This window comes from Chelon labrosus, assembly GCF_963514085.1.
Source record: "Chelon labrosus genome assembly, chromosome: 7".
NCBI classification, from domain to species: Eukaryota; Metazoa; Chordata; class Actinopteri; order Mugiliformes; family Mugilidae; genus Chelon; species Chelon labrosus.
This window is the reverse complement of record NC_140343.1, coordinates 29,268,409-29,295,313: the sequence shown is the minus strand read 5'-3', so window position 1 is coordinate 29,295,313 and position 26,905 is coordinate 29,268,409. Positions and strand designations below refer to the sequence as shown.

At 39.4% G+C, this 26,905-nt stretch overlaps 1 protein-coding gene across 2 annotated transcripts in view; it reads right to left on the bottom strand.

The window, feature by feature from the left end:
- Positions 1–26,905, bottom strand: part of negr1 (neuronal growth regulator 1) — a 134,043-nt gene that overhangs the window by 84,475 nt on the left and 22,663 nt on the right. For both annotated transcript variants that reach the window (XM_084548144.1, XM_084548145.1), the window contains exon 2: positions 7,814–8,052. In XM_084548144.1, the coding sequence (XP_084404270.1) occupies positions 7,814–8,052 (239 nt within the window). The remainder of the gene's footprint in view (positions 1–7,813; positions 8,053–26,905) is intronic.

The following is a 26,905-nucleotide window of genomic DNA, read 5'->3' as shown; positions in this document are numbered from 1 at the left end:
GTCTTGTGCAAGACAGTAAGACAGCAAGACAGTTGTGCAAGTGTCCGTAATTAACTGCAAGAACTCAGATAAGGAGAAAAGGTTGGTGCCAGTTGAAGAGACTGAGCTAAAAATGCACAGACTGAACTGCGATGTTCACACATTTTATGTTACAATAATCAGCACCTGCTTTACTGAAATGACTACTCAGTTGGTTAAGTTCGTTTTTGAGAACACTTGGAAGGTATTATACTAAACTGCTAATCTAATTGCAGCATTCAGTTTAATCAGGATGAGTTACAGGAACTATTGGCAAAATGTCCTGCTGTGTTTCAGTTTCAATGCGATATGGATACGTTAACATTTAACTGTACAAGTTACTTGAAATCATTTGTAAATGGGAAAGTTTTTTACCAATATGTTCACACAGTCAAATCTGTTTTAAACTGAATAAAGGGCAAGGTAGAGCTAGATTGCAGTTATGTCTAAACTTTCTAATATTGACATTGTTGCTCCTTGGGAACTTACAACAGTAAATGTGGGAGAAATGTCATTGTGAATGTGTGAAAGTGGTCATTCTGTGGATTCATTCAGAGAGATTGTCCAGAGGTAGGTGACAGCACTATTTTCAGACTCGTGTCATTAGAAAAAGTAATGTTTTTTAAATGCACCCTGCAATTAATGAGTGACAGAATCACAGCATATTAAGAGTAAACTGTGATTTGCTGGGCCTTTTTATGCCGTACTCTGTAATTAGACTCTATCTGTGTCCTGACATTAAAGAGAGGAGCTGTGACCTGGAGGTTTAACCCTCCATCTTGCTGAGAAAAACTCTTTCTAGACTGACTCAGTGCATGGGCGTGGGCGAGTTTTCGCTGTGGATCAGCTTTGATCCATTTTAATGTCCAAAGCATTTTTACCATACAGGATTATTCCTCACATTTTTGAAAAATGTTAACCCTGTGAAGTAAATACAAGATACCTAGACATGGAAATTCTCACATAAAATCATACTGATATATCTCTTAGTCTTACAGTGCATGGATGTATGGTGAAAAGAAGAAAAAGAAAGCTCAATAGGACAACATTATGTCAGCAACATTTCTCTTGATACATTTGTAAGTTCACCTTGGTCTTCAGTTTAGCAGTGATGAAAGCTTGAAATGCATTACCAACCTCATGTGAGCACTTAGTGGTGGCAAAGGGAAGTATGCCTCTTCCCGTTCCTCGCTGTGGCAAGATATTCTGAGATGAGAGGTGCTGCGCATATTTAATGCATTATCACATCTACAATCTTAATTAACCGAGAGGAAGGAAAAGAATGGCGACCGAGGAGGGGGATAGTCATGCGATGTGTAGAGAGATGGGTTGGGCCTGATTCCAATCTCTTAGTCCTCTGTATCCTACATCAGATAATGGTCAGGGAAGACTGTAAGTAGGTCAGTGTACGCATGTTGAGATGGGGATACGCAGATGAATACCAGCGCTACGGTGTAGAACATACAAACAGCTGGCTTCACTTGGACTACGAGGTTAGCCCGAGCATTTCAGTTTTACTCAGTAACAGTCCACAGCCACGAGGCAGAGTCCACTCGGTTTAATCTTGTTAAGTCGAGTATTTAAAGCACGGTTTAACTGCTCAGCAGTTATCTGTGCCCAATGCACCTGGAGGAACACATAGAATTTAACCGACCCCGATGGCCTGATAATCACTGCTTTTGGCTGAGATTATGTGAGAGACCTGAAGTTCAGCGTTGTGACAAGCAAGACTTCCCACATGTTATTGGTGCGATGCTGCAACACTTTTGCAATAGCCTTCTTTGCATCACTTGACTGAGCATTAATATTCTCATACTGTAGGTTTCTCTGCATCTCACGTTGTATCATTCCCACAGCACTCTATTCTAGGGGGTTATTTTCTACCATCATACAGATTTCTTTCATATGCTAAAAGAGTGAAAATGCAGGGCTCAGACTCTGCACTTTACTTCATGTGACTCTGAGCTGAAATACCAGTGCAATAGCGCGCTTTGATTTTGACAATTTTCTGACTTCTCAGGGGCACTGTTTAATGGACACTATGGGGGAGAGGCACAGATGCAAATGTCTAATTTGTTGAGGTGACATAAGATCTCTGAAGGGGCCACGCGCCACACTGAGATTAAATGATTCTTAGAGATGACAGGGAAGTCACAGTTAGCCTCTAATGCAGCAGCATGCCATTCATGTGCTAAGAAGTGTGGTGATAACAAGAGACTCCTGTTGCTGTAAAACTGTTGCAATGTTCAGGTAAGGAGAATCCCTGTGGGATGTGATTACACAGAAAATAAAAAGTCATATCTTCAGATATGGCTCCTATCCCACTTTAACATTATTTCTTATTACCACAATAATTTACACGCTTTATACTTACAAAGACAGGCATATCACAATAAAACAAAATGACAATGGAGGGGAGTTTAATATTAAAGCACAACAATTAGAAGAAAAGCTTCTGAAAGTTACAAATATTCAGCAGTTTCCCAAATAACCAAGTCACCACTGATAAGGAATTCATGAGTTTTAAGGATTTATGAAGCAAAGCCCTGAACACAGTTCTATCTCCATCACCAGTTAAAGATGTGATAGCTCTCCCTCAAAAATTGACCAAACTACAATTCTCCCCATGCCCTGCAGACTGGTGAAAAATATATCTGTTGTCAAAAATATATCCACATGACCAGATGCAGCATAACCACCCAGATATGCAATTCAGACACGCACAATTGCTGGGTGGATCAGCTGTTGGAGAAGCCTGTCATGCACCTGTAATGAGTCGAGAGCATTGAATATTTTCATACATATACAGTAATCTCCTCTTGCTCCCATTTTCTGTGTAACTCCTCGTGGTGCACTGTCTAGGAAAGCAAAAGTGCCCAAAAAAATCCAGTGCCATGAAATCCTTTTACGTCAACTGTAACATTCGTGTCACAGTATTAATAAACATTGTATGCCTGGACTGAAAAGCCCAGATTAAAGTGTCTAGTTTTTTTTCTTTGCAAGTCTTCCCTTTCATTTCAGCAGACGAAAAAGCAGGATGCTTCCAGAAGCCTGTGCAACATGACAGAGCTGCTCCCCTGCTACATCGCATCTGTAAAGAAATCCCTCTCTTCTCCCTGAGTGGGCTTAAGTATGTGTACACAAGTATGGTACAGTGGCAGGTAATGTTTCACACAGGCACAGAGTTTTGACAAAGCAAATAAACTGAAGTACAACATGGTGCGAAGTTATGGAGATGCCATGACAGCACACATATGGTGCAGTCCAACATGAATGAATGACTGTGTGCCTGGTAATGTAATGAACCAAATTTTTAACTACCTCGACTCCCCTGTCAGGGATGTGACCACAGACATTTATCAGCTGGGGTGAGTCATCTGCATTTTAACATACTTTCAGCCTGCAGCTCACACTCGGATACACAGCGCCGTCTCAATGGATGGCAACCCATTTGCCTGATGATTCAACAGTGGCAGATTAAGATGACACAATCATAACACCGCTGAGATTTGCTAATAGCTGATATGAGTAAAAGTACAATCCATATTTATGGGCTTCAAGTTCAACAGTTTTCGTCAGTTACTGTCACATATATAGAGGTATTTTGGTTTTCTTATGTCACCGTCTAACTGTACCTCTGTCTTTGCTGCAAATGTTTTCTGAAGCTGCAGACAGCCAGTATAATTGTGTACGTTTAATTTAACCAAATGATTGTTTCTGTGGAATAAGGCTTTAACTGACAGTCGTCACTGATTTTAACTAGCAAGATGTTACATTTGTGCGGTACAGTCAATATTGCTTGCCAGGTCTTAGGCGCTAGGTCACGCCATCAGGAATACTGGCTATTGCAAAACCTATTATACAGCTGACAGCTGACACATTAGCTTCAGTTTGACCGTGGCCATATGGCCAGTGGTCGGGAGCTGCCATGACCTGAAACACCCCTGGTAAGATTCCCATTACAGAATGTTCCTCAGAAAGCCAACACCTACAAAAACATGATGGTCCTGTAGCGACCATTACTGCCTGCCAAGCAGCTGATTATAGTTTATCACACGCACATTTAGAGACATGGCGCGCCTGTATCAACCTTTTGACCTGCAATTAGCTCTAACTTCTAGGTATGATCTCCTGGTATCTGAACTCTATTATCAATCTGATAACATTTCTCTTGAGTCCCAAATGTAATATTTCTATCACACACTTGTATTGCAGCAAAAATCTCATCGAAACATTTCCTGAGGTTCACTGAAAGCATTCTGCTTTATTAAGCTAAGAAATACAATTGTGGTTATTTTTCTGTTCATATTTCAAAAAGTCTTTCCAGGACAAAGTGAATAAAAAGTACTTTTCTGAGTCACCACTTGGTAATATTAGCTAAATGCTGATGGCATCTATTTTCTACACAAGTTTTCTGCTGCTTTTCTGCTGAATGACTGTTGTAGAGGACAGCAGGATGCCATTTAACAGAGGTACTTTAACATCAAAACTAGCACCCCATAGCAAATGAACTATTTATGCATTTCTATATGGATCACTCAGATCTGGCTGATACGTGATCAACATAAGGAAAGCCGGTACTGAGAACAGTTTCATGGAACACTTCAGAGTGGACGGAAGTGTTTCAAAAAAAGTGAGGAAACAAGGATGAAAAAAGAGCAAGAAGAAAAAAAGGAAAGAACTTTAACAAGACATAAGGCTGTTGATGGACAGTTTTGCAGAGGCAGTTGTTGCCCCTGTGACCTTTCAGCTATGGGACAGTCACTGGAACTGCAAAGCCACCGTGGTTCTCTGACAAGTTGACAAGTGCTGATAGAGAACTGCATTTCTTTTACAGGCTTAGGTGCATCCACATTAACAAACACTAAATGAGCCTGTGATTGTTCAGTGTCTTTATCAAGGCTACCTCCAAATAACAGAGTTCTCATTCTGTGACGCTCTGATAATGGGGCCAGCGGGCCACTTTTAATGGGAGGGAGGTGAGCTGCACTTTCATCAACAGCCATGAGCCTACCAGTAAAAGAGACAACCATATAAACAACAAACATAATTAAAAAAGCCAATTAGGACACAGTCTAACACAGTGCAAAACAAAAGCCAGACATTTATTTGACTTTTGAAGGCAGCAATAAAGCTGAAAGTGTGGTCATATTAAATTAGAGGATAACCCTTACTACTATGATAGTATTATAACTCAAGGGTTATACACAGATGTTCAATTTTTTTTTTTTCTTAAATAATCACATAAATCGTAATATTTATCATTGTGGCCATGTTGATGCAGACCTTTCAACCACAAAGTAATGGAGAGAACAAAATTCTGTCTGGTTACGACAGCAGATATATATATTTTTTTCTATTATGAGGCAGAAGTAAAGAAAAATATCTGACACTGGCGACAGCCTCCAGGGCTGACAAATGAAGACAACATGGAGTTCTGCAAACGGCCACTTGATGCTGGCACCAACATTGGATCAATCCCCATACATGTTAAAATGGCCAACTTTACAGCAGAAATAAATATGGGTTTTGATCTCTATAGCTCGCTACTACATGCGCAGCAGAAGTGCTGAATGATTTTAGTTTTAGTCTCTGTCAAGCTGATCGAATCTGTCAACACATGCATGAGGAGAAATTGGTGCATGTTTAGAGAGACAGAAATGATTTTTATTGGGAACCTGTTGCCTTCATCAAGTGTTGATTTTGGATTTTTAAATCGGAACTTCTAAAATCTTGCTCCTGACAAATGCACCACATATTATAGTTAAAAAAAATAAAATAAAAAAATACTAATATTAACAAAAAAATAAACTAACTTTTTAAACAGTACAAAAAAAAATTAAATCTGCTCTTGGAACTAACTTACACTAAATATTCTGCCCATGCACAGCACCACCCTAAATACCTTTGCTTTAGTTAAAAATGAGTAAAGTTAAGAATGTCAACATATGTTAGCAACCATATCAGAAAATGTTGACTAACATAAAACTAAAATGTTTTGGGGCTACACTTCTTTCTGCTTCTGGGGTTCTTTTTGCTCACGTTCTTCTAGCAGGTACGAACAATAATGAGTGTATAAAAACAGTGTCCAGGCTGTTTGTGAACTGATGTGACTTCTTTTTTTTTTATTCATTTATTTATTCACAAAAAAAAAGAAAATCTATTGTACCACTGCAATGTAGAAATGGCAAAACAAATACTTCTAATTACAGCTCACATCAAACAAAACAAACTGCAGGTATGATCCCACGCCTAAAATAATTTTCGTAAGCTCACTCCAGATGTCACAACAGAGACACCAGCTGGGAAGCTGTTTCCACTTGCACATTTCACATATCACTGCTCACACTTCTACAAGGACTGCACCTGACCCTTGACTCATACTATGTGTGGAAGTATGCATTCTTCCTCATTATGTTCTTAAGAAATTAACCTCGCCTTGGATTGAAAGAGAAACAGAAAAATCTGGAGTGCACTTTCAATTAATTGCTTTCTTCCTTAGGGTACAATAAATGTGAGTGAATATGAGTCATTTCACTATGCTGTAAAATAAACACTGGAATTAGAAAGAAAGAGAACAGATGCATTTGACAGGTTGTCAGCAAATCTTTACATCATCTTTTTCCCATCATGCTGTTTTCTTGTTACCTACAGTTTCCTCACCAGCATGCAAACTCAGCTCCTATGGGCCTGTTCAGACCTTGCATTAAGAGCTGACCTGGGCGATCAGATCACGTAAAAGACAGGTGTGAGATCGCATTTGAGAGATCCGAGCCAATGTGGCCAGAGATCAGTGGTCTGGGTTGCATGTGTCCGCATGCCTTTGGTAGCGTGAACGCAATGCGTCCTGAGTTGCATTAAAGACCCCCAGTACTCAATGGGTGTGCTCCTGTGTCAGTCGAGTTTTGCCTGATTCATTCAGAAAAAACACACCGCAAAAGAAAAGGCACTGTAAGTGATGTCTGTTCAATAGTTATGACAGCCTTTTAAAATATTCTGTCCTCGTCACTGTTAACTAACTAAAACATAAACAAATCTAAGTAAGAATTTACAAATGAAAGTATTTAATATGAGTACACACGTCTGATTCTGTGTTAATTATTGATGCAGTAATGTTGAGCTGCGTGCAATTAAGTATTGGGTTTTAGGTTTATTTGCATACAGAGCATGAAACTGAGATGACACATTTGGAGTAATTCAGTAATTCCAGGTCTGAACACACCGACCTAAAGATGGTCACTTGCAATCAGATTGCCCAGATCGGATGTTAATGCAAGGTCTGAACAGGCCCTGTTACTCCAACACGTAACAATTACTATGTTGTCATCAATTAGCCCTCTGTGCCTATAACGGCCTACTTAATGGCCAATAAAATGCAAATAGAAGTACAACCTCGTTATATGCCCATGGTAAAATCCAATTTGCACTCTATTCTATGTTAAAGGCTAAAGTTGTAAGCTTCCGCATCAGTATATAAGGCATGCCATTAACAGGAAAGCATTCAGCTTTGTGTTACCTGCTGTGACAAAACCCAGGGAGATCTGATTAAAAGCACACGACCAGCCTCAAGTCACTTAAACCAACAGGCTTCTATTTTGTGTAGCATAGCCTACAAGCACAAAATGTACATTCACCATTTCTCTAGCTTTTTGTTAAAAAGAACAACAAAAACTTCACATGCAGCATATACTTAAGACACACATTTTGACAGCATAATACTTCTTGAGATTTACACCCATACAAAGAACAGAACCACACATGGACAACATGGACAACATGGACTACCTGTACGCACCTTTTACGATAAGGTTGAGGAGCTTTGGCCGTGGATTGCGCTCACTCTGAATTGAACACGTGTACTGGCCGTCGTCAGTTACATCAACTTTCTGTATCTGAAGGCTGTACTCATGCTTGTCTCCAACACTGGACACTATGGACACGCGTGGATCCACGGACCACTTGTCGTTCCCTGCGAATATGATGCTTGAGCGGTTCAGCCAGGCTCCTTTAGAGATGCCATCCAAGAGGTAGCACCTGAATTGACAAGAAACACACAGTTACATCACTGGGAGAAATGTTCAATATTGATTTCCTTTTTTGGGTAGGACCACAGAGCATCTGGACAACAGGAAGTATCACATTTCAGTTACAGACACAAATGGCTGCCAGAAAGTGAGTAACAAGAGATACAGATGTCTGCACCTGGATCATGTGACTCAGCATATTACAGCAGCTTCAAGATTTGATTTGACGTGATTTCATCAATCCCAATTGCCTTACATTGATATAACCCTCAGTTTTGCAGACGGGTACATAATGTATTGTATCCTGTTTCTCTTGGGGCATCAAGATGTATTGAAAATTCCCAGAATGCCTTGTAAACTGAAGCAAGAACATAAATGCTAAAATCTTCGCAAATAATCCTACATGAACTGGACAGAAGAGTGAAAGCCAAGCAACCTACAAGTGCCACACATTTATGGGAACTTCTGCAACAGACTTGGGAAGAACTTTCTGAAGAATATTTGATTTCTGTTGTAGAAAGAATGCCACGAGTGTGTTCAGCTGTTATATCTGCCAAAGGTGGCTACTTTGATGAGTCTATAAATTGATTCCATGATTTCTTTTTCAACTCAAATTGCTTATTTGTTCTATGCTTTCATTTCAGAGTGCAATGAGACACTAAACTGAATAATTTTTACTAAAAAACTGGAAAAAGTGTGGTGTTCTAAAACTTTTGACCGGTAGTGTATATTGGTAGTTTCATGAGCAAAACTACAGTATATTTGACGCCCCCAGTATGAAGCTTGAAGAATTATCCATCAACGCATCAGATACCAGTATCAGGGCAGGCATTTCTATTGGCAGAAGAACAATAACCTGTGTTTAAATGTGTTATTTGGCTCTTGTCAATCGATTAATCCGTCTCGTTCTGCCCTGCGAAGTTGGTCACATTTATCCCTATAAAACTTATGGTGTAACCAGGTAACTAATAAAAGTCTGAGCAACAATATAATTCCAAAGAAGACATTTACTGCAGCTAGGAGGGAGTCACTAGATTACTATATTTAGTGGCCTAAATATCCGTGGTAATTCCCTTATCCTGGACATAACACCAGTGCTATCCCATTTCCTTTGTAAGGATTTCAGCCACAATTACTTGTGGGATTTGGGATTGGTCATTATTAGGCGGAGTCATGAATAACTGTTGTGCATATAGAATGTTGTTTTCAGACCTTCTATACCAGTGAATGTACAGTTCATCACAGTGTCTGAGAGCAAAACACTTTAGCTATAAACACAACAAAAGTTTTTTGCATACAACCACACAATGCAAGAAACTATTTTGAAATAAAACTAGCTTCTTTTGTCTAGCTTCCCTTTCACTTGTAAAATGTCACTCTAACAAGGTTAAACTATGAAGGCTCAGCGAAGCTTGGGCATTACAAGATTTACAAGACCTTTGTCCGGCAACTTACATTAGAAATACAGAAAGTCTGTTACAAGGTTGAAGAGTGCATTCATACCTATGCAGTGTGTATAGAAATAAAGCACAAAAGAAAGGACACGAATGAATACCTCTAAAAAGCTGTGTCATAGGAGCACACTAACACAATTTACTTTGGAAAGCTAGTTGTCTAGACTCAAAGGGTCAGTAAATTAAACAAGATGAGAATGGGTCAACAGTATCAGTTGTTTTGCTGGTAGTAATTTTAATTTTTTTGTTGTTGCTTTTTTTCTTTCCTTTATTATTGGATAGGCCAAACTCAAGAATCGTACCAATAAAGAATGGAAAGTACCAATCAGGAAATCTCAAATTCTATCTCTGTCTGTTGAGGAATCACATCATATTCTGTGACGAATACTGTAATAATGAGAAGGAAAAGAGGCAATCAAGTCTGGCTCTTTAGCTCCTGTCAACATGCCATGCAGACTGCCAGCACCAGTAGTAAAGCCACCGAGGAAATCAGTTTGGCACTATCCACAAAGCTCTTTACTCCTTATGCCAAGAAAGTGTCTGTTAGAGAAGCAGGTTGAGGACAATGGTTGAGTCCAGGCTGGTCTCCACTTAGGAAAAAGCCCTGTCCTAGAGGTATTGTGACAAATATGTGGCAAACAATAGAGTATGGAAGGTAATAAAAAAGCCCAAGATAGAAGTCCAGGTCTCATGGAAAGAAAGAAAGGATCTGTTAGTTAGTTAGCCCATTGACCACCTGAGCCATGCTGTTCCTACTGAGTCTCAAGGCAACTTTCACTGATTTTCTGGTTTTGTTGTTAACAAAACAGGAATGAAACGTACTTCACTTTCTGATAAAGGTACATATGTGGCCTTCAAGTGCAAATTTTGTTCTACCGGCTGAGCATAAACCTTTGAAAACTACATTAAAGTTACGTAAATACTCGCATATACTTCTGTCATTGAGGGAAGTGTAGCAAGGCTTGTTACCTATGGTCACAAGCCTTTAGTGACTTATAACTGACGCTTTTGTGGGACTGTTGAGAGTGGCTGCTTAAGGACAGAGCATTATTGCACAATGCACCTGTGTGCTGCCCATAGCCACTGAAAAAAATCTTAGCAATTTGCCGGGGTTTTGTCAAGATATCCTTGTAAATCAGGTTAACCAGAAAATAAAAACATTTTTTCCTGCGTAGTTGCTATTGATTACTCAGTTCAGAAATTGTCCCTTCAGAATTAAATATTCACGCCATGTAGGCTTCAAAGGTGTCTGTCAAAAAGCCTCCCCCTGCAAAAGAGATCAGAAGTCGAGGTTTGAATGCTTGTCACTTACAATGTACTTTATTGGTGATGGGTGTTTAGGGCATGAAAAATTCAAAAGGTCTCAAATCACTCAGGCAGCCCAGGCATCTTTTCTTAAATATCCCAAAGCACTGCAAGAAAGGCAACTGGACTTGTAGAGTTTCATGAAGACGTTTCGCCACTCATCCACATAGCTTCTTCAGAGACTAAAAGACTGGTGGAGAGAAGGGGTTTGAATAGGAACATCTGTTGGTGTTACCTCTTCTCTTAACCCATTCAGACCGGATCACGCATCTGTGCGTGTTTACCTTTAAGACCGGATCACGCATCTATGCGTAGTTACCATTAAGGCCGGCAAACGCGTCTGTGTCATTTTGAGCGTTGTCGTCTTTTTCGAGGCACATGGCCAATTATATGCACTGTGATTGGCTGAAATATTCTTGGGGTGAGTGACAGAGATGCTTAGGGATTTTTTTTAAACTCATGAGACTAATAAAACGCTTTGTGATTGGTCAAAATAAGCCTACACGTGGAGTATGTTTTGGTCGAAAATTTTAAACACCGTGCTAGCGATCCGTCATGGCTGACTCAAGTGAAGGAAGTGATATTGACGAAGTAATTGGAAAAATAGATCTTTACTGATTTTCAAAATTTTAAAAATGTTTGGTGTTTATTGATTTTTACAAAAAATGCATTTGAAGATTATGCCCTAGCAAGTCAGTCAAGTTGAAAGCCAAAGAAGTAAGCTGTCAAATGCTTTTTATCTCATGTTTTTATCTGCTACAGAGCCTGAGAAATTAAGGTTTTAGTAAGCGTTGACATATTTTGAAAAACCTCAGGTTTTGAGAGGGGGTTTACAGAAGAGTATTTAGGCCTGAATGGGTTAAACTATTTGTACTGTCCATTCAGTTTGTTCAAAACATCCATACTTTTGCTATTTCATGGTTACATAAACTCCTAATCAGAATGGAAGTTCTGCTATTGTTGAAGAAGCAAAGAAACTTTTAACGGACAATTTTCAAGGAGAAATTTAGGTGAAGTATCACTTTGACAAAGCTGTGGAGACAGAAGTATGTCTGGAGGTCATTTCACCCTGCCTGGTTCTCTACGCAGACTTTTGACTTTTTCTACATCTTGATGAACCACTCCTCGGTGTTTTTGCAGTTTGCTTATCACTGCTGAGTGTCTTTGCACCCTCTCCAGATAAGTTATTATTGTTATCTCACAGTCTTTGTATTGTCTTATCAAGCATGCATTTATATAGCGGCTCACAAAGCAGTGTGTCAGGACAGGCCTTTTTACATTAACACGTTGTCTCAGGTGTTGTTGTTCTTGGCAGCTAATGTTGTTGCTGCTGTCATCAAAAGGAACTACATAGGAGCTCACCACAACTCTGGCATAAGACATCTCAGGGTGGCAAATGTAGGGTGTTTTTGGGCCAAGCCATTTTGGCCGCCTGTGATATGAGTGTCAGCTCAGTGCAGATCGGTGGTATAATACCAATTCATACAAATGAACTACTATATATAATTGTAGTGGTGTTAGCCTAAATTTGCCTGATACACTAGTGTAGTCCATGCTATCCTTGCTCTATTCATCACAATCTGGGCCATTTGGTGTCATCACCAGCTTTCAGTTCCGTTGCAAGCAATAATCATTTGTTTTGCCAAAAAAAAAAAAAATAATTATTCCACAATCTGTCCAACATTATATTAGATTATGCATACCCAACTAAAGACATATTCTACAGGGCAGTATATCATAATGTACAAAACTTCGTGCCATCAAGTATGCCTTTTTTCTGCTACAATAGAGTGCCCATGATTTATACAAAGCTCAGGTAATTATTCCATAGACGTCTGCCTGAGTTTCCACTCTGCAGCAGCTTTGACACCTGTAACATGCACTAATTGATAGTTTTATTCATCCCTGCTTCTGACGAGTGACTGCAGAGGAACCAGGCTCATTACAAGTTTTTTTATTTTTTTTTCATTTTGGATTTTGGAACGGAGTTCAGTTCAAACCTGCGCGATTACGCATAATGTGGAGGAAAAAAAAGTGATAAGCCGCTGTCTGAGCACCTCACGTGAATGGAGAATGATGACAAACCATTAATTACAGTATGGCAGCTGGTAAAAGTAGCAGCAGATTTTAATCCATTTAGCCAAACTCATTCAAGCTCTTTGATTGGATGCCATAATTAACATAATGGCATCATACTGACCCAGATCTTATTTGCTTTATAAAACTGTTTTCTAGATTCTTGAGCTGTAATTATTCTTCCTGGCACCAACTCTGCAGATTCCATCTTACTTGCAAACATAGTTCAGTGTTTCACAATCTGGTAGTATGCATTCAGCAGGTTTATTTCCTATATATTTGGAAGAGGAAATTAATACATCTCTGGGTGGCTTTTTCTGTATCCTCATGCTGTTATGCAACAGTTACAATAATACAGTAAACCCAAGGGATATTTAAATTATAAGCCATGGACCACATAAACTCATCTTTGACTTGTCTTTTCTCAAATAAAAAGGAAATCACCATCACTGTTCTCCAATTTCTCTCCAGAAAAGCTCAGGGGTAGTCTTTTTTATTATTATTTCTATGTTATTTTTACAAGTGAGGTGTTGTATAGGGCATTCTTTTGTCTTTCTTTACAATGACAAGAGAGGTATAAAAATAATCTATTCGTTTGGATACTTGGTCACTAAATTATAAAATTAGCTACTGAAACAACCATAAGAAATACTTTACCAGTCCTCATTAAACTGAAATAAGTCTAAACATTAGTGGTGTACAGATTTACTGCAAAAGAATATCTGTTTAAAGACGATTCTTTTGTTTCTGTTAATAATAAGCACTTAATTCGCTTGCATGAACCAAGTACTTTGAGCAGGATAATGAGACTGTGGGTATAAGAGGAATGCTGAATTCAGGGATAGATAGATTCCATTTTAGCCAACTCACAAACGAAGAGAGAGATACTGTGATGACTGTACCTGCACTGTATGCTCTATAAACTATAGAACGACTCACTGGCCTCAACGGTGCTCAACTGCCCAATGAATCCTTTAATGAGAAAATGCGTTTCACACCAGCTGACGGATGTTGAAACACTAATGAAAGGAGACTATGAGAGATGAATGTGTGAAAAGCTGATGTCTTTTCTGCTGTGAAGTCCACACAGTTCCTTTGAGTTATACTAAACGGTGCTGCTAACTAACAAAATCATCAGTTCTGCCATTCCACTGGCTTCCCTAAGGAATTGATCAACAGTATAAAGAGACAGAAAATCTGCAAAACAAATGGCCATCAAAAACTGTTCAAAGCTAATACAAGGACAAAGGTAAAAGGAGTAGGAGTAAAAGTTATAATGTGTGTCCCCCAAACAGGCACAATACAAAAAAGAATAATGGCGCCATATACTGTCATGAGTTTACAAGTGACAGGTGTAACCTGTGGAACCGTGGTCCAAATACTGAGATACTAATGAGCTGAGGAGTAGGGAGGATCAGGCGAGGCAGCAGGTTGAACTGGCTAGTTTGAATGAAAAATTGTAAAAACAATTAGATTGGCATTCTGGAATATATCTATATATGTATATATACAGTATATATATATCTATATATATATAGATATATATAGATATATATATATATAAAATCACACAGACCCTTCAAAAATCAGAATAGAAGCATTCGCTCTAGATTCATTAATTAATTTAAAACAGCGTGCTAAGTGCACACTAACTGGTAGGTCTTCATTTACAATGAAAAACATTAACGTATTTGCAGCATATTATATAATTCATTCATTCATTCAATCATCTTCTGTAACCGCTTGTCCTGTGAAGGGTCGTCGGGGGGCTGGAGCCTATCCCAGCTGTCATTGGGTGAGAGGCGGGATACACCCTGGACAATCAGTCAATCACAGGCCTAACAACACAGAGAGACAGACAACCATTCACACTCACATGCACAGCTATGGCCAATATAGAATCACCAATGAACCTAATGAGCATGTCTTTGGACGGTGGGAGGAAGCTGGAACTTTTTTGCTGTGAGGCATCAGTGCTAACCACCACAATAGTGTGCCCCCCATATTATATCATTTAAATTTTATTATTTTATGATAACAACGGACTCAGAGCACTCAAAACTTCCAAGTGGTAAGATCTTAAGTTGATGAATAATCACAGAAAAACACAGAAAGATTGTTTTTTGGACTTACAAAGCACCATGACTTTGTTTGTTTGTTGATAAGTTGCAAAACAGGGGAGTGTGTTCAGAATATAACTTCTTACCATTGACTGACAAAAACAAGAAAAAGAAATAGACAAAAAAGGTAGCTAAAGCTCTTTAATTCAAGCTGAGACGGACAGTGAGGCTAAATAGACTGCTAGCGACCGGTCACACCCTTAATTTTGCATAGCTTTAAGCCTTGATTGTTTGTATCAGGGTGTATTTTTGAGCCAATCTCAAGAGGCATTTGAGATACTGATGAGCTGAATGAGGACAGGTGAGCACAGGGGTAATGAAAGATCAGCTGTTTGAATAACGGCCAAGGAATTAGTAATACTGGTGACTGTCCAATCCATGAGAATTTGGTTGGATGAGAGCATATCAACAAATTCACAAGTCGGTGGGGAACTATAGCCCTACTGGAATTTCTACATAATTATATATACATATACTTATATACATATACATACATACATATAGGTGTGTTTGTATGTATATATTATCCTATCCTAATTGACAGATCAATACAAATATTTAAGAACACTGAACATTATATATTATATAGCCTACATTACAATATCATTATCATTAAATATTTATTTAAAATTTGTATCATGTCCAAAATACTTTCGGTACAATTAATCAACAAGAACCTTTCCAAAGTTAAGTTCTTGGAATAACCATATTCTTCCATGTTTTCACCACACTATGAGACATTTTCTGTAGCAGTGATGTTCCATTGTCTGCCGAGTGTAGGTATGGGTTTGTGTACTGATCTTGGGTGGGTGTTTTAGACTTGACTGTGGAGTTGTTGCAGAGGATGAGGCAGAATGAGGACGTACTGTAGTGCAGTGCAACCAAGGTACAGAGCACCAGGCTCTTAATCCCTAAAATAATCCTGTCGACTGGCCGGTGGGACACATCTGAAGCCTTCCAGCTATAATCCACATAAACTCAATGCTGAAACCAACATCTAACATAACGGACACAGAGAACAGTATAAAACCTGTCTCAAGGCCTTTACAAAATCCCAAAACTCTGAAGGAGACTCTGAAGTGTATCTATTCAGAAGTCTTTTTTGTCCACATTATTGTCATTTATGCTTGAACTGACACTAAGATAGAACCTCTGACTGTGGACTACTAACTATACAGTATATATATATATATATATATATATATATATATATATATATATATATATACATATATAGCAAAATCAATGTCCCCACTTTGTTGTTACCACAGCGGTTATTATAAGAAACCCATTACAGCATCACCTTGTCCCCTCCAGCCTTAAGTCCCCTTCAGGTGCACCTGCCTTCCTCCATGCTTGTGCACGAGAAGTGACCAGTGCTTAAAGGGTTCAGTTGTATGGTTTATTGTTGTTTCATTCAAAACCATCTCCAACATGTAATGAGGGAAAAGTCATTTCATATGTGTGAATAATAAAGTTTGCAGCTCTTCTTTTCAATTGTTTCCATGCCCTCACATGTGGAAGATTTCACAAGCTATTTGTGTCAATTTGAGCATAAGTCTGCTAATTCATGTACGGAAAATCGTTCCAAGCTCTACACAAGTAATCTCTGGATTAATTCACATTATTGATTCTTTCTTCAAGCATTGACGTTGACTGAATGAATTCAACTCAGAGTGAATAAATATGAATGGGGATTACACAGTAGCTATCAAATAAAAGTTGAAAGCTGAAATTCTGAGAGGATAAAGAGTAGCCTTTGCAACAGCATAATGGGCGAGCATTTTCCGCCCCAGACAATTCCCCCTTATAAATATGTGAATGTGTTCTGCCTAATGCATTCACATCAAAACTGAAGTCTGCGGCACACACACTGTTAAATGTCACATTCAAAACCCAGCTAGACAAAGCACGATCAAACATATAACCAGTCTATGGTGCCATTATCTGTTAAACAAATGCTATATTGTCTGGGAATCTATTTCCTAAGGCAAATACTACAGTTCAGCATTTCTGTGAGAACATTATTAGAAGTCTGTACCCCTCAAACACTGCATTAAGACCACTATATAGTGTTTAGGACTGTTATACAGCTAAGCCTAAACCACATTTCTTTTCTTGCATTCAACTATTTAAAAAGATTCAAACAAAGGACAGGAACACACAGCCTGACCAGATTTACTGCTAAACATCCCTCATTCCAACTTCCAGTCACAATGACTCAAGATGAACTCTTAGGAGATGAATGAGTCTGTATTTTTTTCTTGAAATTGAAACATGCTGCAGGCTGATGGCAGGCTTTAAATCACTTCAGTTATTTCACTACGCCCAGAGCATTCTGCATTGCAAAGCAGGCAGTTAGACTTCCTGAAAAGCACATACGTTACAGTACCAAGCATTTTTTTTTTATTTCAGAAATGCACCTAAACGTTTTCAAAAGTAATGTTGCCTGCCATATCTCTGCTCCCAGGTGAGAGTGAGCTAAGTCATGTGATTCGATGCGTATTCAGCATCCACGCACATGACCAGATGGAGAGAGAGGGAGTAGCTGGCCTTCAGTGTTTCCTCAGATCATCTGTCTTTCATTGATATTAAAAGCTTGAACACTGTACCTATGAAGAAGGTACGGTGCTTCTCCAACAACAAACCCGGGGTGACCCCAGAATTAAAAACCCTGCTGAATGAAAAGAAGAGAACTCAGGACAAAGAGGAGCTGAAGAGGGTGCAGAAGGAGCTAAAGAGAGAGATAAGGAGGGGCAAGGACAGCTACAGGAGGAAGCTGGAGGAGCGCCTTCAGGGAAATAACACCAGAGAGGTCTGGAGAGGCCTAAAAACCATCTCCGGACACGGCAAGGACAGTGGAAGGGGCCCAAAAGCAGGAGACAGTGAATGGGTCAGCGAACTGAACCTGATCTTGGTGCACAACAAGATGGACCCACTGCAGTGGAGGGCTCTGTGGGTATCACTATAGAATAGCTTACTAAAAAGCACTCTGTTGCGTTCCTTTAGGTACCTGACAGGTGTCTGTAATTACTTGTGGTTGCAGAGACCACCGACAACGAATCTCCCAAATCAAATTACCCTGTCCTTCAAAACCGCTTGTTCGACACTGGACACTGCCACCTTCCTGTGGTTCGGGCACGAGGAGACGCTGACAATTTAGCAAACACATTTGCAGAAGGTTATTTTAAAAAAAAAGTCCCACAAAGACACACAGCTGGGCCTCCTTGAAACTTACTATAACTGCTGTCCACTGAAAAACTGTGAGAGGCATTCACAAGTTTTTGCAGTTTCTCCTTAAAGCACCAGTTGTCCGCTTGTAATGACTGACTGGAATTTGACATTAACAATGAATAAGTGTCTGTGACTGTCCTATGGAATGAAGGGGGGCTGGGAAGAAGAGGAGAATACAAAGATGGTACTTAACTGCATTTCCGCTATGTATTAAACACGCAGAGATCAAACTGATGCAAGCAGTGGGTGGCTGACAAACCCCAGACGGCACACTGGAAATCTGGGTGCTGTAATACTGCCATGCCCCTGGGAGTCTTTTAATTATGCTTCATTTAATTTTAAATGTGGCATTATGTGCGGACAGAAAACAGCACAGCAGATCACTTACAATGGATTTCTCTTCTCCTCACTGAGGCTATATCCATTCTTTTGTCATTACTTAATCTACTTATTATTTTCTTGATTTATTACTGGACCAACTGATACAAAAAAACATCACATATTTTATAAATTTAGTTACCCTAAAGTGCATATTTGACCTTTAACCAAAGCCAAATATATTCAGTTTAACAAAAGTTGAGAAACTGGACCAATAATTATTTAAACAGCCAGTATAAATGTTGCTGATTAATATTCGGATGGCTAATTATTTTTGAGCTCTACATTCATTAATGCACACGAGAGCAATGTAATATTAATCTCCTACAACATGGCAAATCCAGTGATTCCCAAACATTTACTTTAATGGAGAGAATATCCAGGAATGTCTCTTCACTATGAGGAGACATTTTAACTATAATTTTATATTTAAAACTAAAATTTCAGGTTAAGTTGCAATTGTTAAGTTACACTGCAAATTCGGGAAGTAGGCATACCTTTCAATTGCTGTAAACTAAAGTGAGAAAAAGCAGCACGATATGCTTTCATAGAAAATGAAATAGCAGAAACTTCCCATTGAAGCCAACAGAAAGAAATCACAGAGGTGATATAACTAGGTATGGTAAGGAACCTGTGGAGTTTAGGAGAAAATGGAAAATCAACCACAATAAGCCATAGAAAATAGACCAAATAACAGCCGCAGGATTTTAACAGAAGTGAGTACAATGGAAAAACGCTCTAGCTTGTTTGCATTACTTTAGACCCATCAAAATGGTTTTGAACCAGGATGCAGCAGCCAAGCCTGATGCAATAGTGTCGTTTAAAATGGAAATTACGTCAAAGACAGTAGAAGACGTAGAGTATATCAACTGTGTAATACAATAAAAAAGACAAAATATGATCAACGGTGGTCTAAAGGTGAAGCTTGCGTATACATTATCTCTACATAGCTCAGTGAACTCATGAAAAGAAGACAATGTGCTATATGCAGCTCTATTAGAAATGAATTAAAGTGACATCTGAATGTGACTGATTTTACTCAAGATTATAAAACAGAGCTTCTAGAGACCAGACAGTTACATGAAAATCTTGTGCTCTGGCAGAACTAAGAAAAGGTTTCGTTGTTGAATTTAGTATCGCCAGTGTTAGGGGTCTTGTGGGAAATTATTGTTTTACAGTTTTTGCATTCCTCTATGGACACCCATAATGCCAAAACATTAAGAGTGTAAAACATTAAGAGTGTAAAATCTTCCAGCCAAGTTGGGACTCATTTTGCCTTTGCAAGGACAATAGCAAAGAAGCTTGTAGGAGATAAGACTTTACATTAAGACAAGGTTCTATTTTAAGCCAAACCAAGATCTTTTCTGAGACCTAACCAAGAGTTTTTTGCCTAACTCTCACCAAGAAGCCAAATGAAAATATTAAGTCCAGTAAATGAGTGCGAAATCAGCAATCCGACTAACTCTGCCATCCACCCTTCCTCCTGCCACAATTAATGTTGTGTGCTCAATTTTGTACTGAGCTGTTTGTTGAAGACAAACAATTTATTTGAATCATATTAATTTTCCTCTTTTGTGTAAAAGTTTTGGGAAATTGAAATCTTTCAAATTCTAATGAGGTTTGTCGTTTCATGCGCCTTCATGGTTCTGGTGACATTTGCGAACGCAGAATGCATTTTATAGCATCTGCTTTCCCAAATCTAGCCACCCGTTCCGAGGTAGCCTATTTGCTCTGCATACTTCTGTTAGCGTTTCTGGGCTGGCAGGGGCTACCCTGAACAGCTCAGTGGGGACATCTGCTTCCAACAGCCATCTGTGCCCAGGTCCTCTTAATCCCCCTGTCTCTGTCAAACTTTCTCTTGGCCGTCACTTTCTAGTACACTGTATAAATACTACTTTAAACACATCCACGTCTTCGTGTTCAGTATATATAGGGCATACACATGATCTGTGATGATTGGTAAAAAGATGCACGTCATTTTTAAATGACAGCTGCACTTCCTTAGCACAAAGTGTGTGTGGCTGCAGGTTTGTGAGTGACTGAGATATACAATCGCCGGTTCTTTAGGAACACTAGTGAAAACGAATGCATTCTGCATATACAGTAACAGTCCTGCACTAAATCTTAGCTTCATGAAGGTTATGGCGTTCAGCATTTGTTTCAAATAACTTAAAGGGAGCTGGTTTGATTTTTGAGGCTGCCATTTGAAATGTTGTGTTTTAACTCTTTTGTGTTTAGTTCAGTACAATTTAACAGCACTACAAACTACATTCTCCACCTTGTTTTAACAGAAAATTATAACAGTCTTGAAGGGAAAGTTATAGCAAGACAGATATATTAGAATTAGAATTTGTATCTTCATTGTTTCTAAATGGATTGATCCTTATTCTGGTCTGCTGCTCTACCTAGTTTGTTTGTTCTCTGAAGTGTGTGTGTGTGTACAAGGTGATTCCTTTCATCCGTATGTGCTTAGTTGGTTATTCTGCTACCGAACAGTTTACCCACACCACTCACCGCCCAAGTGACAGGTCAGGCTTGGCAGTGCGCCAGGGAGAGCAAGGGAAGTGGAGTCAGAGGGATAGGTCAAGGCTGGATGTGGGGTAAAGCCACTCACAGCCTGTTAGCTTGAGACCACTAGGGTTTACAGGTGAGTTTACAGTGCTCGATAACAGAGCTTAAACTTCAAGTTCAATCAGACAAAGCCCAAACAAGTATGTTTGTGGGATGTCTAGACTGTGCGAGGACTCTTGAGATGACAAGGAAGGCTGTGCTTGCTGTGTTTTTAAATGTCACTGCAAATTACTTCTTGAAAGAACATGGCATGCTGTGTCTTTTTAGGTGACAATTACTGTAACCTCAAAACTTTGAAATGACCTTGCCTCATGGACATAGTTCCAAGTTGTGTTTTTCTTTGTAATTATTATCATGCAGTACTACTTTTTCCACATACGATCAAATGAAAACCTTATTGTCAAGGCCATTTGGATTGTGTCTGTAGTGGCTGTTTGGTGCATAAAAACTAAATATTACATTTAAAAGAAGTGCCTTAAAATGTGTAACACTATTCTATTCCTCAAAAAGAACAGATTAATGTGCAGTAACTCGTTTCCTCTTAGGGAAAGTAGAATTCAATCAGTGCAGAGAGTCTGAAAACGGGGAAAAGGCCATTTTGAAGGCTCATTTCTGTAACTGTTTCCCCATTCTTAGGCCATAATGCAGGTATAACAAAGGTATAACAATGAGTCTAGCTTGAACTGCTCCACAAATTCTTCTCTCCACATTTCTGACATTCCTGCTTCCTCCATTATCTGTGTTCCCTGCTGAACTGCATCAATCAACAATGGCCAAAACCTGCATTTCAGCAAAGAGATTGGGGGAAACAGGGCTCTTGTTTAGTACAGTCCAGTACACCAGGAGTGGAATGTGTAAATCATCCAGGCCTGCCCATACCTTCACAGCACATTTTCATGACACACACAGACACCAGCTGAGTAAAGTATGTGTTGACTGCGCACAGTTTTTTTTAACTATATCTCTAGCATGTTTATTGATTACTTTCTCACTCACTTCTTATGTTGGCTTTTTCTACATTAAGGATAGTTTAGCATCAACAAAGAATACAAATCCACTGTACCAGAGTGATCTGGTTCGTCCCTTTATTCAGAGGTATTGGTACATAATTTCACTGATTTGCTGAACACCCTTCATCTCAGTCATGCAGAACTGAATTAGGATAATACTTTTCAGTTTTTTGACCTCAGATTTAGTCAAGAAACACTGCTAAGTGGTCAACAGTTTTCCAATTATATTTAAAGACAACAACTGACAAAGCCAATATTCCGCAACACGCTGGGTAAACCAAAATGTAATCATGAAGCTGATGTAAATAATGTCTGCTACCGTCCATTTGTGAATATTCGCATCACAGTGGATCAGCGCAGGTTGTGCAGTTTTCTCGAAAGCTAATGCACACTGACGCTGGTCACCAAGCCAGCTCTGGCATCTTTACAGGCAACGACAGCTGAAGTGAAACAGCGTCTAAGTCTTTTTTACACACAGGCAAACATCACCATCATTTCCATAATCTGAATGCTAAACAGCCCAACATCGGCAAAAGGCTTAAGTCCTATTGCATAACATTTCAGATGTCTGCATTAGTCTGCATTGGTGCCACACTAGTATCAGTAATGGATTATAAGAGAGAGTATCATCTTATCACCTGCTTTTATAGTTCTCTACCAAGCTTTTAAGTCTCTGATTTCATGGGGCATATAAGGATGAGGGTCTGCATTCCAGAATCATAAAATCCTAAACATACTGTAGGTGCCACGCCATCTAAAATGCCTGTGATAGACAGTCTAACAGTTATTCAGTACGTTCCCTGTTGACATGGGTCATATTAACAGATTACTGATAGACAAAAGATATTTGTAAGGGGGTTACAGGACTTGAAGAAAAATGCTACGCTTTAAAATCCCTCTGTCATAAACAATGACATTAACAGGCGAGTGTTTATTATTGCTTTCCTGCAGGGCTTTATCCAGCCTTTTTGATGTGCTCTGTCCGTGGCACAAATGGACAATCCTTCATTGTCAGAGGACTCTGGAACCCCTGCATAGTCCGATAGGTGCGACCACATTCATCATCCTGACAAAGGGAAATAAGCAATTGCCACAGCACTTAACTGGTTTCAGTCATCTGCAAATATTGGAATAAATACATTGAGCAGAGGAGAGGTCCATGTAGGTAGACTCATATTTTACATGCCCTATTTGTGCTTACTTGCTTGCTTTAGGGCCAGTCCGTTTTCTATCTGTCTCTGTATAATACACAGACATGCCGTACACACGCCTCTCTGAGTTGAGAGAGTGGGAGAAAGAACTGGCTTGTACTTCATGAACAGATTCAAGATCCCACTTTTCCCACAAAACATTAGAAAACACTTCATTCCAAAACCCTGCTAATTTCAGAACTTTAAAGCATAGACAAGAGGTGTTTGAGGTAATGCCTGAAGCCTTTATGCTTTAATGATCATAACAGAATTAAGCAGACTCCTTTGTGCCAGCCGAGAGTGCTGCATCATGTCAAACTTCAATATGATTGAAGAGCAGTTTACTGAATTTTTCAGCTTTCATTTTATTCCCTGTATATGTATATGCATGCATGTTTGATTATAGGGAGACAGCGGAAGATTGGATGAAGACAGAAATTCAGTGAATGCTGTTCTGCTTAAAATGCAGAGCCTGTGCGTTGGCAGAGACCAAAAAGTCCTTAGTTAAGCTAATCGCCAGTCCATTTGGCAAGGATTATGTTCAGCTTAGGGTTCGTCCCACGAACAGGGTCTCTGATTCATAACAGTGATTTGAGTAAGTAATTTTATTGATAGAGCAAATAGTCCATTCTGAGATTGCCTTAATCTCTGTAATGTCTCCACAAGAGGACATTAGTAAGAGTACTATACTATCACATTAATTAAAAATATCAATATGCCTGTAGTGTGTGTGTGGGCTCTAGCCTGGTTGACTTGAGGACACAGTGACGGGGATAAGTCAGAAAGGTGTCAGCAAAGAGACTGAACATTACTTCCTAATGACTGCCAACAGGGGGCATAACATGGGTTGGAGAGGCACTTACTCACCTCACTCCACCTGGGCGCTAAGCCTGTTGCACTTAACTCACTGAAGTGGTGGTCAGCAGGGTGAAAAACAATCCAATTCCTCCAGGAGTGTCAACACAGGTATACAGTTTTAAAGAGGCAGTCAAACAATCCAAAGCTCCAGGCGGTGCGTGCAAAGGAAGCTGGACCAAACAATTTAAGCGTAATGATAGACAAAGGACGTTTTTTCAGTTCTGTGCTTCCTCATTGAGTTTTCGTCTTGTTTACTTGGCAACGATATTAACTTCAAAGAGCAATGGAGGGCAACTCAGTGCCATGTAGACCAAGAGTCTCAGAGACTCACTGGGGCGTCTCGACAAGAGAGATTAGATGGTAACCAAGCTTAACTTTGGCTCCGCTGTATGTTTCACTTGTCTGAACTTCTGCTGGGAGTCTACTGGGTTAAACTGAGCCAATGAGACTGGAATAACTGTTATAGCCATTTAACATTAACACCCCAATGGTTTTTACACTTACAGCATAATGCAGTTTTTGCTCTGCCCACGCATACGGTCACTATGTCCCATGCTATCACATTTAACTGAAATGTAACAAAATACCCTGATTTTGTCAGAATCCTCCTGTGAAACCATTGAGGGCATGGGCAGGGACTTGTGATGTCTTGTGGTGCTTTGTCAATGTTAGAGTTCGGCCACTGATTGCCCCGTCTCCTCTCCTCTCCGACTGCAATGACACCTTTTATCAACAAGCACAGCTGAAGCCTGATATGATGACTGACACACAAAGCAAAGATGCAGAACACTTGACAAAGGATAATGGTAGAGTAACAGCTAAGGACCATTAGCCTTGTGTTTTGTCTACAGAGGAAGCGACTGACGCAGAAGCAGTAATTACTTTGAGACATGTGCCAATATTGATTGACAGACATAAAAAAACATTATTAGAGGCAAGGCAAAGCTACACAATCAGTCAAACTCAATGACATAATTGCAGCATGCATGTGGCCTATCTTGATATGGGCTTTACCCCAAACCTCCCATGTCATTTTTGTAACGGTTGACTGTTACCAAATGACCTTGTTAAGCATAATTAGTTGGTGCTAAATGAGGGCGCTGCTGTGTTGAACAAGAAATTGTTTTTACTGTCAGAAAATGTTCTCTAAACAGGCCCCAGTGTCTGGATTAAGAATAAAAAAATGTAATGGCAGTGACACAAATTATAGAATAAGTTTTGCATTAATCTTCCAATTTATAAAAAAAAAAAAAAGAAAACATCCAAGTGCAGCAGCTCACACATCACAATCTTGTTTAATTTAATAACGTCCTGATCGATGTTATTCTTCTCTTAATCTCCTTAATGACAAAACCAATCAAAAATCTTGGAGAAAATTGCTTCTCTTGCTTAGCACACCCAGTCAATTGCATTTAGTCATTCAAACATGTGCAGCTCCAGAAGCAGCACAAGACTGGCACAAAAACATATTAACTATCATAATGTTATCTAAATCCTAGTAAATGATGGATCTGGGCCAATTCCTATCCACCCCTGTAACAGTACTGAAGGGGAATAGCAGCAGAATGTATGTCTAAGTGAACAGGTTCATTAAGTCCATGTAAATTGATGCAGACTCCAGGATTTTAGCATCTTGGCAACCAGGATAATAATGGTAAAAGTGAAAACACCCAGCAGAGATTTCATCTCATCCCCTTCTTTGGGCATTATTATGCCTCACCAGCTCTGGCTGCTCATTACCGACATTGCACTCATTCAAATGAGCCAGTGGCAAATGAGCGTACACTTAGACACACAATACTGTATTCTGTGGGGTTTGAGGGGATGGACTGATGGTTCTGCACTAGAAACTGCAGAACAAACTCACTTTATCAAACGCTGACAAGAAACATAACACTAAACTGATTTTGTGATTCGGACTCATTCCTTTTCATCATGTGGAAGACTGGGATCACACAAGTGTTGCATACACCAAATCAAGCCCCCTCAACGTCAGGTTTTTAGAGTATGTAATTTCAGCTCAGGGTAAAATGGCTGATAAGACGCAAAGTCAGCTAAGCTCCTAAATCGGATGGTTACAGAACAGCAGGAAGCTAAATAAGATGTATAGGCCTCAGCCTGCAACCTGTGTGATTTTTCCTTATCATTTTATGAAACATGCAATTAGTTAAAGATGGCCGCAAGGTTTATTGAATAACTCCATTAATGAGAACGGTGTTAAATAGGAAAGAGCCTAAAGGCAAACGTAATGGGTTTTTCCATTGACATGCTTTTGATAGGAGGCATTTTGATGAGAGAGAATGCTTTCCTTGCTCTTAATTCAAAGACTGAAGGGGCATTTATTCAATAATTAATTAATATATACACAACATAAAGACTAAAACACAAACAAGCTACTTCACAGTATTCATTTAACATCTGGCAGCAAGTCTTAAGAGCCTGGAGGCCATCTTGCTAGCCGCCTTTATTGGGGCAAGACTGGAGACAAGTTATTGTAAGCTCTCACCATATACAAGGACAAGGAAATCACATTATCTACACAGTGACAATCAGGGATCCGTGGAATCTATTTTTAAACAGCATTAAGCACAGCATGGCTTAAAAGAGTTCTGGTTGCTTTTGGCTTCCATCATCCTGAGGTTTAGTTACATTGTCAACGAGCCAAGT